The following is a 16,617-nucleotide window of genomic DNA, read 5'->3' on the forward strand; positions in this document are numbered from 1 at the left end:
ACATTTCAATTCCCCTTTATAGAGTTCAAGTATAAAACAATATGTTAAATCTTGTCAGTATGTCATCAGTTCAACGTCAACAGAAGGCCATTTAGCCTTCTTATGATGCACAGCAATTTACATTACTTTTAAAGCGACTACAACTGTAAAGATCTCGGTTTGAAAATATTTTTTTTCTTGTCTTTAAAAAAACTATAACTTTCCCTTAATTACAAAAATTAAAAGTGTCACTAACAGAGTTTGTTAAACACCTGTATCAGTGCAAAAGAAGAGGGTCCTTCAAGAATACATATGTTATTGCTCGTAAGCAGACGGTGTACGGACTCACCACCTGTACCCACGTGACTCCATCCGGCTTTCTCCAGGTAGCATTGTTTACATGCATCAATCGAAGTATATATTTATAGAACATGTTTACGGTGTAGGCTTGTGTATTCAAGGAATGCAGAAATCACCGTTTAATGATTATGAAATCTACAGTAAATAGTCGCTTTAAAACAGTCAATTAACACACAATTTTACAAAATAAATAATCACCTTTCACACAGTATATGAAATAAATAGACAAAATGATAATTTGAATATGTTTCAGCATTTTCCCCTACGTATCTATCATAAACCACAAAATGAGTTAAATTAAAACATGTCATACAAATGAACCCCATCGTCAATATTTGTGACAAAGTCATGTTCTAATCTTCTTAATAACGTAATAAGTGAATTTAAAAAAAAAGTGATACTAAGTTTTGAACATTGAGAACATGACTAGAATCAATCTATTTGAAACTTAATTTTCTAGTTTTATTGTACTTGGGTAAATTGGATACAATGTATTTGATGAAGTGGTTGTTACAATACCCAATTACAATGGTATATAGTTACCCCAAAATAACCAAAAAAACTACAACTATTTTGGAAGTTAATCCTATTATTTACAGGAATTTGTTTACCAATGTTCCTCCATTTCAAACTTTCAGAGCAAAGGTAATGTTTTAAGGGTGGAAGGACAGTTGCACAGCTGGCGGAATGTGACTTGTGGGGTGCAATTTTTGTCCATATTAGAGAATAATGCACAGTAATATGATCGATTTCCGTACCTAAAATGCACTGAGATTTAATGCGGGAGTAACGAACCAAGGTGGAACTGGTGAAGTCAAGGAAGCAATTGATTTTTACAGAATGAACCGTGAATTCACCCCACAAGTATAATTTGATGGGTGCAGACAGACAAGAGACGGACTGACGAAGGTCGATTTGAACAGAATATCGGTATGTCATCTGGTGGAAGACATTATCAAATCTATAAAATCACAGTAACAATGTATCCCATGCAAAACTTTAACCCCCAGAATACTGACTACCAGATCGTGACCAGATGTAGAGCTTGATGCTATAATATCATACTGTATTTATCAACATAATCTGTGGATGGGTTCTAAATATATATATTTTTTGGTTCCCAACGGAACTGGACGAGAAGCAACGAGAATTACGGAAATAGGTAATACTACATGTATAATATGTGCGCTATATAAGGTTTGTCTGTAAATTAAAGCTCAGGCATTTAAATCGACCATTTATACCACATGAAGACACTATAATGCTTATATAATCAAAATACAATACTATTACTGTTAAACGCGTTATGTACACAATCCATATAATGAATATCTGCTGATGATTTAGCATCTAGCATCTCCATAAGAATTGTTCTTGAACACAGAATGCACATGTTTATCTCAAAAACACAATTAAATGATGAATGGGTGAAAGTTTTGAATTGAGTAATTTTTCGCCCAGTTACAAAGTCCCGAATCGGAAGTTTGTGTTGTGTTTATATTGCCACCAAGTATCTATCATCTCCTTTTCAGTATGACAACATTGGTAGACAAGAGCTAAATGGGAGTATCTGCCGTTGTTATGAAAGAAATGATGATCTTGTGGATAGATCCGCAAGTTCCTAGCGACAATACCCAGCCACGCGTCATCTATGCCTAAAATATCTATATACGGGAAAGCATAACTAAATTTCTTTGCAACTGGCATACTGGTGAGATAAGCACCGCCTGCTAGATATGGAGGCCAATATTTGTAAGGGAATGCTTCCCATGACAAGTACCATTTGGACTCTCGATCTCTCACAACCGGCTGAGCTATTCGATGGCCTGTAAAAAGTGTCGCAACATCAGTCTCCGGAATAGAATAGATGTAACGCTGAATTTTTGGGAAGTCAATGAGAAAGTCGTCGTCCACAAACAAAAGAAATTGAGCATCTTCGCAGTACTGAGCTGCCCAGTTAAACGACATGATGGATTTTAATGTGTTGTTGAAATAAGCATCTATAAAGTCCTCCTGGATAATGTCTTTGTACGTGGCGGCCTCTGTGTCGATAGTGTCTTGTTGAAAGTATCGAGAGCTGTTACGTCCTAACATAAACACTATTTTGACGTTTTCGTCACTAACATTGCCCCATGTTTTCCTTATAGAACGTCTCAGTAAAACATTACGTACGGTAGATTTCACGACGATCAATATTGTACGAATACCCTTGTTCCTATACCGACAGTGACCAGGATTGTTTATATATCGGAAAGGGTGAGGATTAACTATTGCAATATCCTCTACTTGGGTTGTAGAATTAAGAAATTTCCTGTTGACTATTTTAAGGACATCCACATGTAGCCCAAAGAACGACCTTCTTGGACCATTAATCAACGACTCCATGTTATGGTTTTCTTCATACCTGTACGTTACGTCAAAATTGTCGATGGTATACAGAACACATATCCCAACAAACATGACCACGGTTAAAAAGGTGAGTCGAGAACGAAGCAACTTTGGCACAAAGCCCATCACAGACATGGCGTATATGGTGAAATTATACGCCTGATCCATGTTGTCACTCGGTGAATAAAACTCTCCTTGTCTCACGTTATTTGTGTTAACATTCATTGATCGGCGGTCTCATCTGTATGTCAACGATCTAGATCTCAACTGGACGGAGATGTCACCAGCATGCTGTCTTCAGACTTTCTCAGCCATCCTGTCGTTATTACCCCCTCATCACCGCTTCTTTAAGATGTATCTGAAACAAAATATATCAAATTGGAATACCCGAGACTTCTAAATGATTGGTAAATGGATTCTTTAAAAAAGTGTTTTTGAAAATTTTATCTGTTCATGATAATATAAGAAAGTGTCAACAACATCCAGACATGAAACATTAACGAGAATAGCCTCTTTGGTTGGCTTAAAGGGGGACATTTGAACATGTGAAAGGCAATAACAAACGTATTTATTAATGAGAAACACAATCACGAAAAGATTTCTACAATTACAAATAGAACAGATGATAAAATTCAATATTGGACTTCCGTCAGAGGATCCTTTCTTGATACTAGCGTACTACTCAGTATGCACCGTGTCATAACGAAACTTTAAAACGAGTTTTAAAGGCAAGGTTATGTTTCTAACCTTCATCATATTAGAATACTCATGATCCTTGCAATTCAACTTTCCAGACTCTTTCCCACCCGCATTACACTACATTTCTGCAGAAAAAAGAAGGTCTCATTCTCATACTGTTTTTCTATTCTGTTTCAGGATCAGCATGCAATGGTTAGGACAATGCTATTGTCACAATGTAAAAACCTACCGGCTTCAACAAATAACCACATACGTTCTACGCGAAAGAGTATGTCTATTCTATCTTAAAATCTTTTCTGTGTGGAATAATTACGGAATTTTGAACTTAGCGTTTAATTTAACTTAATTTATATTAGTAGATCGTTAAACAAGCATTTGAAGTTGAATATCCAACTTTCTTTCCAGTGATTTGATCTCGAGGCCACGTGACAACTACTTCAGTGTGAAATATGTTATATTGTTTACTTAAGATTAATCTAATTCTTATTGAATGAACCAAGAAACTAGCTAATTTGGCACCCTTTCGGCGAAAACCCAAAAGAAACTGTCTTATTTAATTGATTTTTTTTTTATTTGTTTATCGATTTTGCAGGAGTCCCCGACATCATGAGGCAGCTATTTCAAGTGCCGGTCAAAACCAACGATGATGTTCAATTTAACTGTGAGTATTTCAAAGTGTGATTGAGCTAAAGTTTAAGTGAACAAAAAATAAAATATAGACAGTGTATATAAGGATTAAAGTATCTCTCTGATGGTTTTGTTAAAGGATAAAGTTCAGAATAGTATCTATCATTGGAATGCGCCGCGACAAATCGATACCACAATCACCTTTATCAAAGTAAACTACCACAAAGACTCTTCAATCCTTATATATGTTACCCAAGTATAGACACCTGTGCTACCAAGAAAATTGTAGGATAAGGAAACTTCTCCTACCCAGAAAGATAACTCAGGTTGGATATTCATACGCTTGAGTGCAGCAAGGTTAGGAATACCACGGCGTAGACTTACAAAATCCTAATCCACATAGACATAGAAATCCTTGATAAATATTTATTATATTAATTATTTATACATGTTACATCCAATACAACTAAGGGTAATTCCTCTAAACTGTTAAGGAAACAGAGCAGAACTAGCATAGTACAAGGAACCTTTACCAGGAGAGGAGTACACCCTTGCAATGTTCTCCAAAATGATGAAATTCAGGCAATAGCCCTAAACAGTTTAACCCCGTCTTAACAGGCATTGGCATACTATCCCTTTTAAATGTGTATGTGTTTGTTTTTTCCTTTTTTTCCTCACAATTCTACGCAAACCATAATAATTATCAAGAAACACCTCCATTAGCGATTAGTTACCAACGATGTCGATTTCAAATGTAGCAATGGTATTATATTGTATGGTACATCAACTTATCTCTTCATCACAGCTACCTGTGTATTGTTGCCAACTTCCTTTGTTATTCCTCTGTTAGTACTACCAAGATGATTCATTTGTGACTAATATACTGTCGTACTAGAGTAAATAGATTTGACAAGGTGTCAGTAAAACATGCTGACATAGCGTGTTTAATTGATAGACACGTTAATTAACATCTGGTCATACAATTTCCCGACTTATAGCTCTAAATACATGTGTTCAATACACGACATGCAGACATTCTAAGTAAATAACTTCAACCTTAACCAGTGACAACAAGTGCCCCTTTGTTATATAATCTTGGAAATTGTACACTAAAGATATGTATGGTTACGTCATATCGAGCCTTCAAAATGATCAAATGGTTGTACAAAAACCACACAAGATAAGATATCACCATCAGTACAAACTAACAGTTTAGTACATTAGAATCAAAATTAAATAGCTGGAAAGGACAAAACTGTTGTATTAAGGGTCGTTAGTGATGCTCGCGACCTTACTGCTGAAACCTGAGGAAGCAACTTCCGGAGGAAAGTAAATATAGACCAAAAGAAATATCGAAGTATAGATATAACTTCATAACTCAATTAATTTAGCAATTTTCAGGGCGAGTGTTTATGCTATTAACTCTTATTCAGTAGCTGCTGATTCACACTCTTCACGGTAATTAACATTCATTATTATGCAAATCAACACTCTACAGTTGATGTGGTGATGGGTGGGTGGGTAGGCGGTGTATAGTATAGTGGCTCCTACATCGTGATGCCATATATGATCACATTCAAAAAATGAAAGAAGATGTAATTTATAAGTAAACAAGAGATCCCAGAGGGATCTTGGCGCCCACCATTGAATGATCTTTATAGGTTCCATGTCAGATTGATCTTTTCTCTACTTTTCCCTTCCTCTAAGTCTTACTAATCTGTGTAAATTCAGAAACAGCCCTCTAGTACTTTTCAAACAAGGGGAACCTATATATAAAATTTAAGATTTAGCAATAGTGGCTGTCTGTTGTTTTTGGATTGGTCCCAAAATGCAACACCAGGGACCAAGGGGAACCTACATATGAAATTTGAGAAAGATCCCTTCAGTACCTTCTGTAAAATAGCGATAACAAACTTCAATTGTCAAAATACAAGATGGCTGCCTGTCGGCCATGTTGTTTTCCTATTGGTCCCAAGATGCAATATGCAGAACTACAGACCAAGGGGAACTTATAAAAATGTTTGAGAAAGATCCCTTCAGTACTTTCTGAAAAATAGCGATAATAAGTTTCAATTGTCAAAATCTAAGATGGCTGCCTGTCGGCCATGTTGTTTTACGATTAGTCTCAAAATGAAATATGCATAACTAGGCACCGAGGGGAACCTAAATATGAAACTTGAGAAAGATCCCTTCATTACTTTCTGAGAAATAGCGATAACAAACTTCAATTGTCAAAATCTAAGATGGCTGCCTGTCGGCCATGTTGTTTTCTGATAGGTCTTAAAATGTAATATGCATAACTAGGCACCAAGGGGAACCTATATATGAAATTTGAGAAAGATCCCTTCAGCACTTTCTGAGAAATAGCGATAACAAACTTCAATTGTCAAAATCCAAGATGGCTGCCTGTCGGCCATGTTGTTTTCTGATAGGTCTCAAAATGCAATATGCATAACTAGGCACCAAGGGAAACCTACATATGAAATTTGAGAAAGATCCCTTCATTACTTTCTCAGAAATAGCGATAACAAACTTCAATTGTCAAAATCCAAGATGGCTGCCTGTCGGCCATGTTGTTTTCTGATTGGTCTCAAAATGCAATATGCATAACTAGGCACCAAGGGAAACCTACATATGAAATTTGAGAAAGATCCCTTCAGTTCTTTCTCAGAAATAGCGATAACAAACTTCAATTGACAAAATCCAAGATGGCTACCTGTCGGCCATGTTGTTTTCCGATTGGTCTCAAAATGCAATATGCATAACTAGGCACCAAGGGGAATCTTCATATGAAATTTGAGAAAGATCCCTTCAGTACTTTCTCAGAAATAGCGATAACAAACTTCAATTGCCAAAATCCAAGATGGCTGCCTGTCGGCCATGTTGTTTTCCGATTGGCCTCAAAATGCAATATGCATAACTAGGCACCAAGGGAAACCTACATATGAAATTTGAGAAAGATCCCTTGAGTACTTTCTTAGAAATAGCGATAACAAACTTCAATTGTCAAAATCTAAGATGGCTGCCTGTCGGCCATGTTGTTTTCCTATTGGTCTCAAAATGCAATATACATAACTAGGCACCAAGGGAAACCTACATATGAAATTTGAGAAAGATCCCTTGAGTACTTTCTTAGAAATAGCGATAACAAACTTCAATTGTCAAAATCTAAGATGGCTGCCTGTCGGCCATGTTGTTTTCCTATTGGTCTCAAAATGCAATATACATAACTAGGCACCAAGGGAAACCTACATATGAAATTTGAGAAAGATCCCTTCAGTACTTTCTCAGAAATAGCGATAACAAACTTCAATTGTCAAAATCCAAGATGGCTACCTGTCGGCCATGTTGTTTTCCGATTGGTCTCAAAATGCAATATGCATAACTAGGCACCAAGGGGAATCTACATATGAAATCTGAGAAAGATCCCTTCAGTACTTTCTCAGAAATAGTGATAACAACCTTCAATTGTCAAAATCCAAGATGGCTGCCTGTCGGCCATGTTGTTTTCCGATTGGTCTCAAAATGCAATATGCATAACTAGGCACCAAGGGGAATCTACAGATGAAATTTGAGAAAGATCCCTTGAGTACTTTCTCAGAAATAGCGATAACAAACTTCAATTGTCAAAATCCAAGATGGCTGCCTGTCGGCCATGTTGTTTTACGATTGGTCTCAAAATGCAATATGCATAACTAGGCACCAAGGGGAACCCACATATGAAATTTGAGAAAGATCCCTTCAGTACTTTCTGAGGATTAGCGATAACAAGAATTGTTTACGGACGGACGGAGGGACGGACGGACGGACGGACGGACCACGGACCACGGACGCAGGGCGATTTGAATAGCCCACCATCTGATGATGGTGGGCTAAAAAATCTCAGATGATGATATTGTATATTGACACATTTGTAGGCTTAAGCTATGACGAATGGATATGCTTGTTTATCGTCTTGTTAGATAAGATAAGTTACATTTTATTTAAAGTCGGTTGACATATAAACAAATAACATAAGCTATGAAGAGTTTTTGACCGACATATATACAACTATAATACATGGTACGTAAAACATTGTAATACCGACATGAGGTACGAAATATATTTTGTAGATCAAACTCTAAAGGCTTTGTAGTACTATATCATGTCTAGTTGTAAAATATATGTGTCTGCAGAAAAAGGGGCCGCGATGGTCAAGGTGTCCCGACACCTTATCACTAGCCCTCCACCTCTGGGTCCCGGGTTCGAAACCCACGTAGGACAGTTGCCTGGTACGGGCGCCTATGGTTTTTCTCCGGATACTCCGGCTTTCCTCCTACCTCAAAACCTGGCACGTCCTTAAATGACCCTGGCTGTTAGTAGGACGTTAAACAAAATAAACCAATAAACTGCAGAAAAAGAAGGAGTATGTAGATAGATCACATTAGAGAAAATAACTTGAACACTAATTAAGATAATTCAAATGTTGAAAATATTGTTAAAGAAGATGTGTAGGCAAAAGACGTGTTATTGGTTCCGATTTGCAATCGGTTCCAATGCAGGACGCTAGCAGAGAAGTGAAGTGGTTGCAATGAGTTCCAACTTCTTGCATGTCAAATATGTTTGTTTTCTGAAGATTGAATTTTCTGGTTTTCGGTCTTACGAAGTTGTTGAGACATGGCGGTGTGGTTTTTGGCCTGACGGAGTTGTGGAGACATAGCGGTGTGGTTTTTGGTCTGACGAAATTAAGGAGACATGGCGGCGTGGATTTGCGTCTGACGATATTGTGGAGACATTGCGGTTTTTTTTTGGTTTTTTTTGTTTTGTTTTTGCTTTGTTTTTGTTTTGCCTGGCGATTTTGTGGAGATATGACGTTATGTTTTTTGTCTGACGAAGTTGTGGAAATATGGTGGTGAGGTTTTTGTGTCTGACGAAGTTGTAAAGACATGCTGGTGAGGTTTTTGTGAGTGACGAAGTTGTGAAGACATGGTGGTGTGATTGTTGTGTCTGACGGTGTTGTGGAGATATGGCGGTGAAGTTTTTGGTCTGCCGATGTTGTGGAGACATGGCGGTGTGATTTTACACATTTGTATCCAAGATGGAGATATCTAATATGTTTAGAAGTTTTACACATTTGTGTCCTAGACGTAGATATCTAATAAGTTTAGAAGTTTTCCACATTTGTATCCTAGACGTAGATATCTAATAAGTTTACAAGTTGTACACAAGGCTAGCTTCTGAAAGGGTTAAAGTGTCAGCTAGAAATACTGAACTAGAAACAGTCATACAATACACGAGATTCCTCTCGGCCAATATGAAATCCATGGAATTATGCGTTCATAATATCTATAAAGCGATGAGTAAAGATGTCATGGGTCGTAAAACTCACAAACGTGACCAAAACAAAATGTCCTTTACCAAACACATTCATGGTCTTCATTTCTATCAACTTTTATCGAAATTCATTAAACATGAGTTGCGTAGGAGAGTTCATAAAAAATCAAATCATTGACAGACGTTTGGTCGAGTAATGACGAAGAAAGGTCACGTGATTTGTGTTTCTCGATAATTCTATGTTGTACCCATTTTTGCTAATGTCTTCACGACAAGTAAGTTTACTCAAATCTAGAAAAAATGTGCCTCTGATATTTGCACAAAGCTACGATTGACATGTTTGTACAACTGATTAAATCAATGCGTTTAGGAAAAAAGTAAATGTTATCATTGTTCAAACATTTACTAAGATATGCTTACCAACTGTTCAGGAATGCCCTAAATCAAGCCATTGCTGATAACAAATGTTTCTATTTTAGCAATGACACAAGATTGTGAGTTGGTAAGAGGTGTACATGTACCCTAATATGATCCTTTAGGTCAGAGGTGTACATGTACCCTAATATGATCCGTTAGGTCAGAGGTGTACATGTACCCTAATATGATCCGTTAGGTCAGAGGTGTACATGTACCCTAATATGATCCGTTAGGTCAGAGGTGTACATGTACCCTAATATGATCCGTTAGGTCAGAGGTGTACATGTACCCTAGTATTATCCGTTAGGTCAGAGGTATACATGTACCCTAATATGATCCGTTAGGTCAGAGGTGTACATGTACCCTAATATGATCCGTTAGGTCAGAGGTGTACATGTACCCTAATATGATCCGTTACGTCAGAGGTGTACATGTACCCTAATATGATCCGTTAGGTCAGAGGTGTACATGTAACCTAATATGATCCGTTAGGTCAGAGGTGTACATGTACCCTAATATGATCCGTTAGGTCAGAGGTGTACATGTACCCTAATATGATCCGTTATGTCAGAGATGTACATGTACCCTAATATGATCCGTTACGTCAGAGGTGTACATGTACCCTAATATGATCCGTTACGTCAGAGGTGTACATGTAACCTAATATGATCCGTTAGGTCAGAGGTGTACATGTACCCTAATATGATCCGTTAGGTCAGAGGTGTACATGTACCCTAATATGATCCGTTAGGTCAGAGGTGTACATGTACCCTAATATGATCCGTTAGGTCAGAGGTGTACATGTACCCTAATATGATCCGTTAGGTCAGAGGTGTATATGTACCCTAATATGATCCGTTACGTCAGAGGTATACATGTACCCTAATATGATCCGTTAGGTCAGAGGTGTACATGTACCCTAATATGATCCGTTAGGTCAGAGGTGTACATGTACCCTAATATGATCCGTTAGGTCAGAGGTGTACATGTACCCTAATATGATCCGTTAGGTCAGAGGTGTACATGTACCCTAATATGATCCGTTATGTCAGAGGTGTACATGTACCCTAATATGATCCGTTAGGTCAGAGGTGTACATGTACCCTAATATGATACGTTATGTCAGAGGTGTACATGTACCCTAATATGATCCGTTAGGTCAGAGGTGTACATGTACCCTAATATGATCCGTTAGGTCAGAGGTGTACATGTACCCTAATATGATCCGTTACGTCAGAGGTGTACATGTACCCTAATATGATCCGTTAGGTCAGAGGTGTACATGTACCCTAATATGATCCGTTAGGTCAGAGGTGTACATGTACCCTAATATGATCGGTTAGGTCAGAGGTGTACATGTACCCTAATATGATCCGTTAGGTCAGAGGTGTACATGTACCCTAATATGATCCGTTAGGTCAGAGGTGTATATGTACCCTTATATGATCCGTTACGTCAGAGGTGTACATGTACCCTAATATGATCCGTTAGGTCAGAGGTGTACATGTACCCTAATATGATCCGTTAGGTCAGAGGTGTACATGTACCCTAATATGATCCGTTAGGTCAGAGGTGTACATGTACCCTAATATGATCCGTTAGGTCAGAGGTGTACATGTACCCTAATATGATCCGTTAGGTCAGAGGTGTACATGTACCCTAATATGATCCGTTAGGTCAGAGGTGTACATGTACCCTAATATGATCCGTTAGGTCAGAGGTGTACATGTACCCTAATATGATCCGTTAGGTCAGAGGTGTACATGTACCCTAGTATTATCCGTTAGGTCAGAGGTATACATGTACCCTAGTATGATCCGTTAGGTCAGAGGTGTACACGTACCCTAATATGATCCGTTAGGTCAGAGGTGTACATGTACCCTAATATGATCCGTTAGGTTTTCACAAATCGTTATCGCCTACTGTTAAAGCTGATGAGTAATTTTAAATAATTTAATTCTTGCCCGAAAGCAAAAACTCGAAGAGAAAGAACGAAATCTTATCATCGATTACCTTAGATATGACGTCTTTTTTGTTATTTTGGGGTATACATTGTACATTAAATGTAAACGGGTAATCCTCTGTATGACTTTGTCTGTAGCCATCAAACTGACAATTTTTGTATGAATGTGTCTGTAGCCATCAAACTAACAATTTTGTATGACTTTATCTGTTGTCAATAAACTCCCAATAATTTCTGTATGACTTTGTCATCGAACTCCCTTTTTTTTCTGTATGAATTGTCTGTCGCCATTAATTCTAAAAAAAAAACGTCTGGTTAAAACAAGCTAATCTGAATTATATCGTGGCCAAATATAGGTCTAAGTAAATCAGTCATACACGCATTTTATGAATCACATAACTTTGTTCAGAGTTCAAGACAAAATTCCGAATGAGAATCGCTCCCTCTAAAAATAAAATCTAACATTAATACATCAGTTCCAACAAACGTTTTCAGTATATTTAGCTTAATAAAATAATAACACGGAAAAGATTATTTACCAGTAACTGAAAAGTGTATGACATGATTTGTCCTCTGGTACATTAGGACGTTTTGAGAGTGTATGACGAGATTGGTCCTCTGGTACATTAGGACGTTTGAGAGTGTATGACGAGATTGGTCCTCTGGTACAATAGGACGTTTTGAGAGTGTATGACGAGATTGGTCCTCTGGTACAATAGGACGTTTCGAGAGTGTATGACGAGATTGGTCTTCTGGTACATTAGGACGTTTGGAGAGTGTATGACGAGATTGGTCCCCGGGTAAAGTAGACGTTTTGGGAGTGTATGACGAGATTGGTCCTCTGGTACATTAGGACGTTTGGAGAGTGTATGACGAGATTGGTCCTCTGGTACAATAGGACGTTTCGAGAGTGTATGACGAGATTGGTCCTCTGGTACATTAGGACGTTTGGAGAGTGTATGACATGATTCGTCCTCTGGTACATTAGGACGTTTGGAGAGTGTATGACATGATTGGTCCTCTGGTACAATAGGACGTTTGGAGAGTGTATGACGAGATTGGTCCTCTGGTACATTAGGACGTTTGGAGAGTGTATGACATGATTGGTCCCCGGGTAAATTAGACGTTTTGGGAGTGTATGACGAGATTGGTCCTCTGGTACAATAGGACGTTTTGGGAGTGTATGGCATGATTGGTCCTCTGGTACATTAGGACGTTTGGAGAGTGTGACGAGATTGGTCCTCTGGTACATTAGGACGATTGGAGAGTGTATGACATGATTGGTCTTTCGGTACAATAGGACGTTTTGAGAGTGTATGACATGATTGGTCCTCTGGTACATTAGGACGTTTGGAGAGTGTATGACGAGATTGGTCCTCTGGTACATTAGGACGTTTGGAGAGTGTATGACGAGATTGGTCCTCTGGTACAATAGGACGTTTGGAGAGTGTATGACGAGATTGGTCCTCTGGTATATAGGACGTTTGGGGAGTGTATGACGAGATTGGTCCTCTGGTACAATAGGACGTTTGGAGTGTGTATGACGAGATTGGTCCTCTGGTACAATAGGACGTTTGGAGAGTGTATGACGAGATTGGTCCTCTGGTACAATAGGACGTTTGGAGAGTGTATGACATGATTGGTCCTCTGGTACAATAGGACGTTTGAGAGTGTATGACGAGATTGGTCCTCTGGTACAATAGGACGTTTGAGAGTGTATGACGAGATTGGTCCTCTGGTACAATAGGACGTTTGGAGAGTGTATGACGAGATTGGTCCTCTGGTACAATAGGACGTTTGGAGAGTGTATGACGAGATTGGTCCTCTGGTACAATAGGACGTTTGGGGAGTGTATGACGAGATTGGTCCTCTGGTACAATAGGACGTTTGGAGAGTGTACGACGAGATTGGTCCTCTGGTACATTAGGACGTTTGGAGAGTGTATGACATGATTGGTCCTCTGGTACATTAGGACGTTTGGGGAGTGTATGACATGATTGGTCATCTGGTACATCAGGACGTTTGGAGAGTGTATGACATGATTGTTCGTCTGGTTCATTAGGACGTTTGAGAGTGTATGACGAGATTGGTCCTCTGGTACATTAGGACGTTTGGAGAGTGTATGACATGATTGGTCCTCTGGTACATTAGGACGTTTGGAGAGTGTATGACATGATTGGTCCTCTGGTACAATAGGACGTTTGGAGAGTGTATGACGAGATTGGTCCTCTGGTACATTAGGACGTTTGGAGAGTGTATGACATGATTGGTCCCCGGGTAAATTAGACGTTTTGGGAGTGTATGACGAGATTGGTCCTCTGGTACATTAGGACGTTTGGAGAGTGTATGACGAGATTGGTCCCCGGGTACATTAGGACGTTTTGAGATCCCTCCAAATTTGCTGAACATCAATTTTAAACAATAATTCCACATATGCTTTGACATATTTTGTCACCATATAAGCATGCACCTGTCCGCCGATAACCATAAATATGGTTGACAACATTTTGTCGTAACACACTTCACGTAACAGACTTAAATAACAGTACATAGAAGATCGCCGCCCGGGGTAATTATTTACATACCGTTTCATTAGGTCTTTGTTCTCGAGTTTATTAACCAGTTAACCGTTAGTAGACAAGATTAAGACATTTTGAGGTTTGGTGGCTGTCCTACACATTCTTTCCGAGCATGTTTACATATACAGGTATGTGTGTATTCACGGCGCACACATACAGTACTAATGGTATACATACCCTGTCGTCTGACCACCGACGTACGTCTACACTTCCATGTGTGGTAACATGAGGTATATGGTATTGATCCATGTGTCACTCATACATGAACAAGAGTGTCCATTCACAGCGAAAACAAATCCTCAACGGTCATCTGTACACATAAAGGAATGTCCAGTGGGTCACTTGAATGTCGATACAAGTCCAACTGGTCACCATACGTATACGTGTCGGTACCCGACCCTCAGACAAAATGTGTGTACCTGTTGAAAGAAAGCATTGGCGACTGTGATAAAAATAGGCTAACCCAAGCCACCAGCTGACTAGCTATAGTAAGCGCAATGAAATTGACCCCACGAGGTAGTCTCGTTCCAGCTGAGGGATTCTCGCCCTATTGATCTGTTCTATATTTATCCCCAGCCATCCCCTGACAACTGTGAAGTATAAACGAACCCAAATTATCAAAGAAGTCGTGATACTTTAACTATAAGTTATATTAAACCAAGCAGATTAGTATTCGCCCACTAGTTAACACTGTCTAATCGCAACCACAGCGGCCTGGCACGATTATATGGCAAGTCAAAGTGAAAAAAAGTCACTATTTATGGATATCCATAAATCATTTCGAATATCCATAAATGAATTATGGATATCCATCAATCGAACCACGGCCAGGTTTTTGGTAAATTTAATCTTGATTTGAAATCGGTAATATGCACATTGTATGAGAGGTACTTTAAATGCATAAATTGAAGAAAAATCATTCATGTCCTCTCTATTTGACAGCGTATGGATCATAGTGTTCGTAGAGTGTAGAATGTACCTGTCGTTGGTGTACGTACATAGATCTACAGTACAACATAAATTATAAACAAACTTTGTGGATATTCATAAATTGCCTGTAAATATCCATAATTCGTATCTTAATATCCATAAATGAATTATGGATATCCATAATTAAAGTTGATTTATGGATATCCATAAATAAGTATTTATGGATATCCATAAATCGAATTATGGATATTAGAATTAATTATGGATATTAAGAATTATTTATGGATATCCATAAATAGTGACTTTTTTTCCACTTTGGCTTGCCATACGATTATACACATATATATGGACCATAATTTGGAAAATCGTGTCAAACCCCTGTGATTGCAACCACAGAACACATATTCATGTTCTAATTTAAAAGAAATTTCAGATGAATTTCGTTTCCGACTGCAATTTCTATTTTATTGTGATATTATGATAAGCAAAGCGTTTTTGTTTTTGTTTTTAGCGGTTTAAAGTGCCCCCAACAGCTAGAGTCGTATGAGGTCGGATGTCTAGGAGACACCAACAGCTAGAGTCGTATGAGGTCGGATGTCTAGGAGACACCAACAGCTAGAGTCGTATGAGGTCGGATGTCTAGGAGACACCAACAGCTAGAGTCGTATGAGGTCGGATGTCTAGGAGACACCAACAGCTAGAGTCGTATGAGGTCGAATGTCTAGGAGACACCAACAGCTAGAGTCGTATGAGGTCGGATGTCTAGGAGACACCAACAGCCAGAGTCGTATGAGGTCGAATGTCTAGGAGACACCAACAGCTAGAGTCGTATGAGGTCGAATGTCTAGGAGACACCAACAGCTAGAGTCGTATGAGGTCGAATGTCTAGGAGACACCAACAGCTAGAGTCGTATGAGGTCGGATGTCTAGGAGACACCAACAGCTAGAGTCGTATGAGGTCGAATGTCTAGGAGACACCAACAGCTAGAGTCGTATGAGGTCGAATGTCTAGGAGACACCAACAGCTAGAGTCGTATGAGGTCGAATGTCTAGGAGATACCAACAGCTAGAGTCGTATGAGGTCGAATGTCTAGGAGACACCAACAGCTAGAGTCGTATGAGGTCGGATGTCTAGGAGACACTTATAAAAGAAAACAAAGCACAGAAAGACAGAAGTGCGAGAAAGGAAAACATTTGAGTTGTAATGATAGACAGAAGATCTATTTAGGTCTCTTCAATTTCCCATGGATACAAAAGACACGGAAGAAAATCCAATTCTTCAGGGCCCTACCTTTAGTGACTTTCTAGGATCAACAAAGAAAAATCAGTAATTAATATGCAGTAATAACGTTAAAGAAAAAT

At 38.7% G+C, this 16,617-nt stretch overlaps 1 protein-coding gene across 1 annotated transcript; it reads right to left on the reverse strand.

Moving 5' to 3' along the window:
- Positions 1-306: 306 nt before the first annotated feature.
- On the reverse strand, positions 307-14,897 carry LOC117342628 (beta-1,3-galactosyltransferase 1-like). Its single transcript, XM_033904827.1, has 2 exons — positions 14,503-14,897; positions 307-3,085 (listed from the first exon to the last, which is right to left on the reverse strand). Exon 2 carries the CDS (start codon positions 2,950-2,952, stop codon positions 1,801-1,803), a length of 1,152 nt encoding a protein of 383 aa, XP_033760718.1. The 5' UTR covers positions 2,953-3,085; positions 14,503-14,897; the 3' UTR covers positions 307-1,800.
- Between the last annotated feature and the right edge of the window lie 1,720 nt (positions 14,898-16,617).

This window comes from Pecten maximus, chromosome 14 (genome assembly GCF_902652985.1).
Source record: "Pecten maximus chromosome 14, xPecMax1.1, whole genome shotgun sequence".
NCBI lineage: Eukaryota > Metazoa > Mollusca > Bivalvia > Pectinida > Pectinidae > Pecten > Pecten maximus.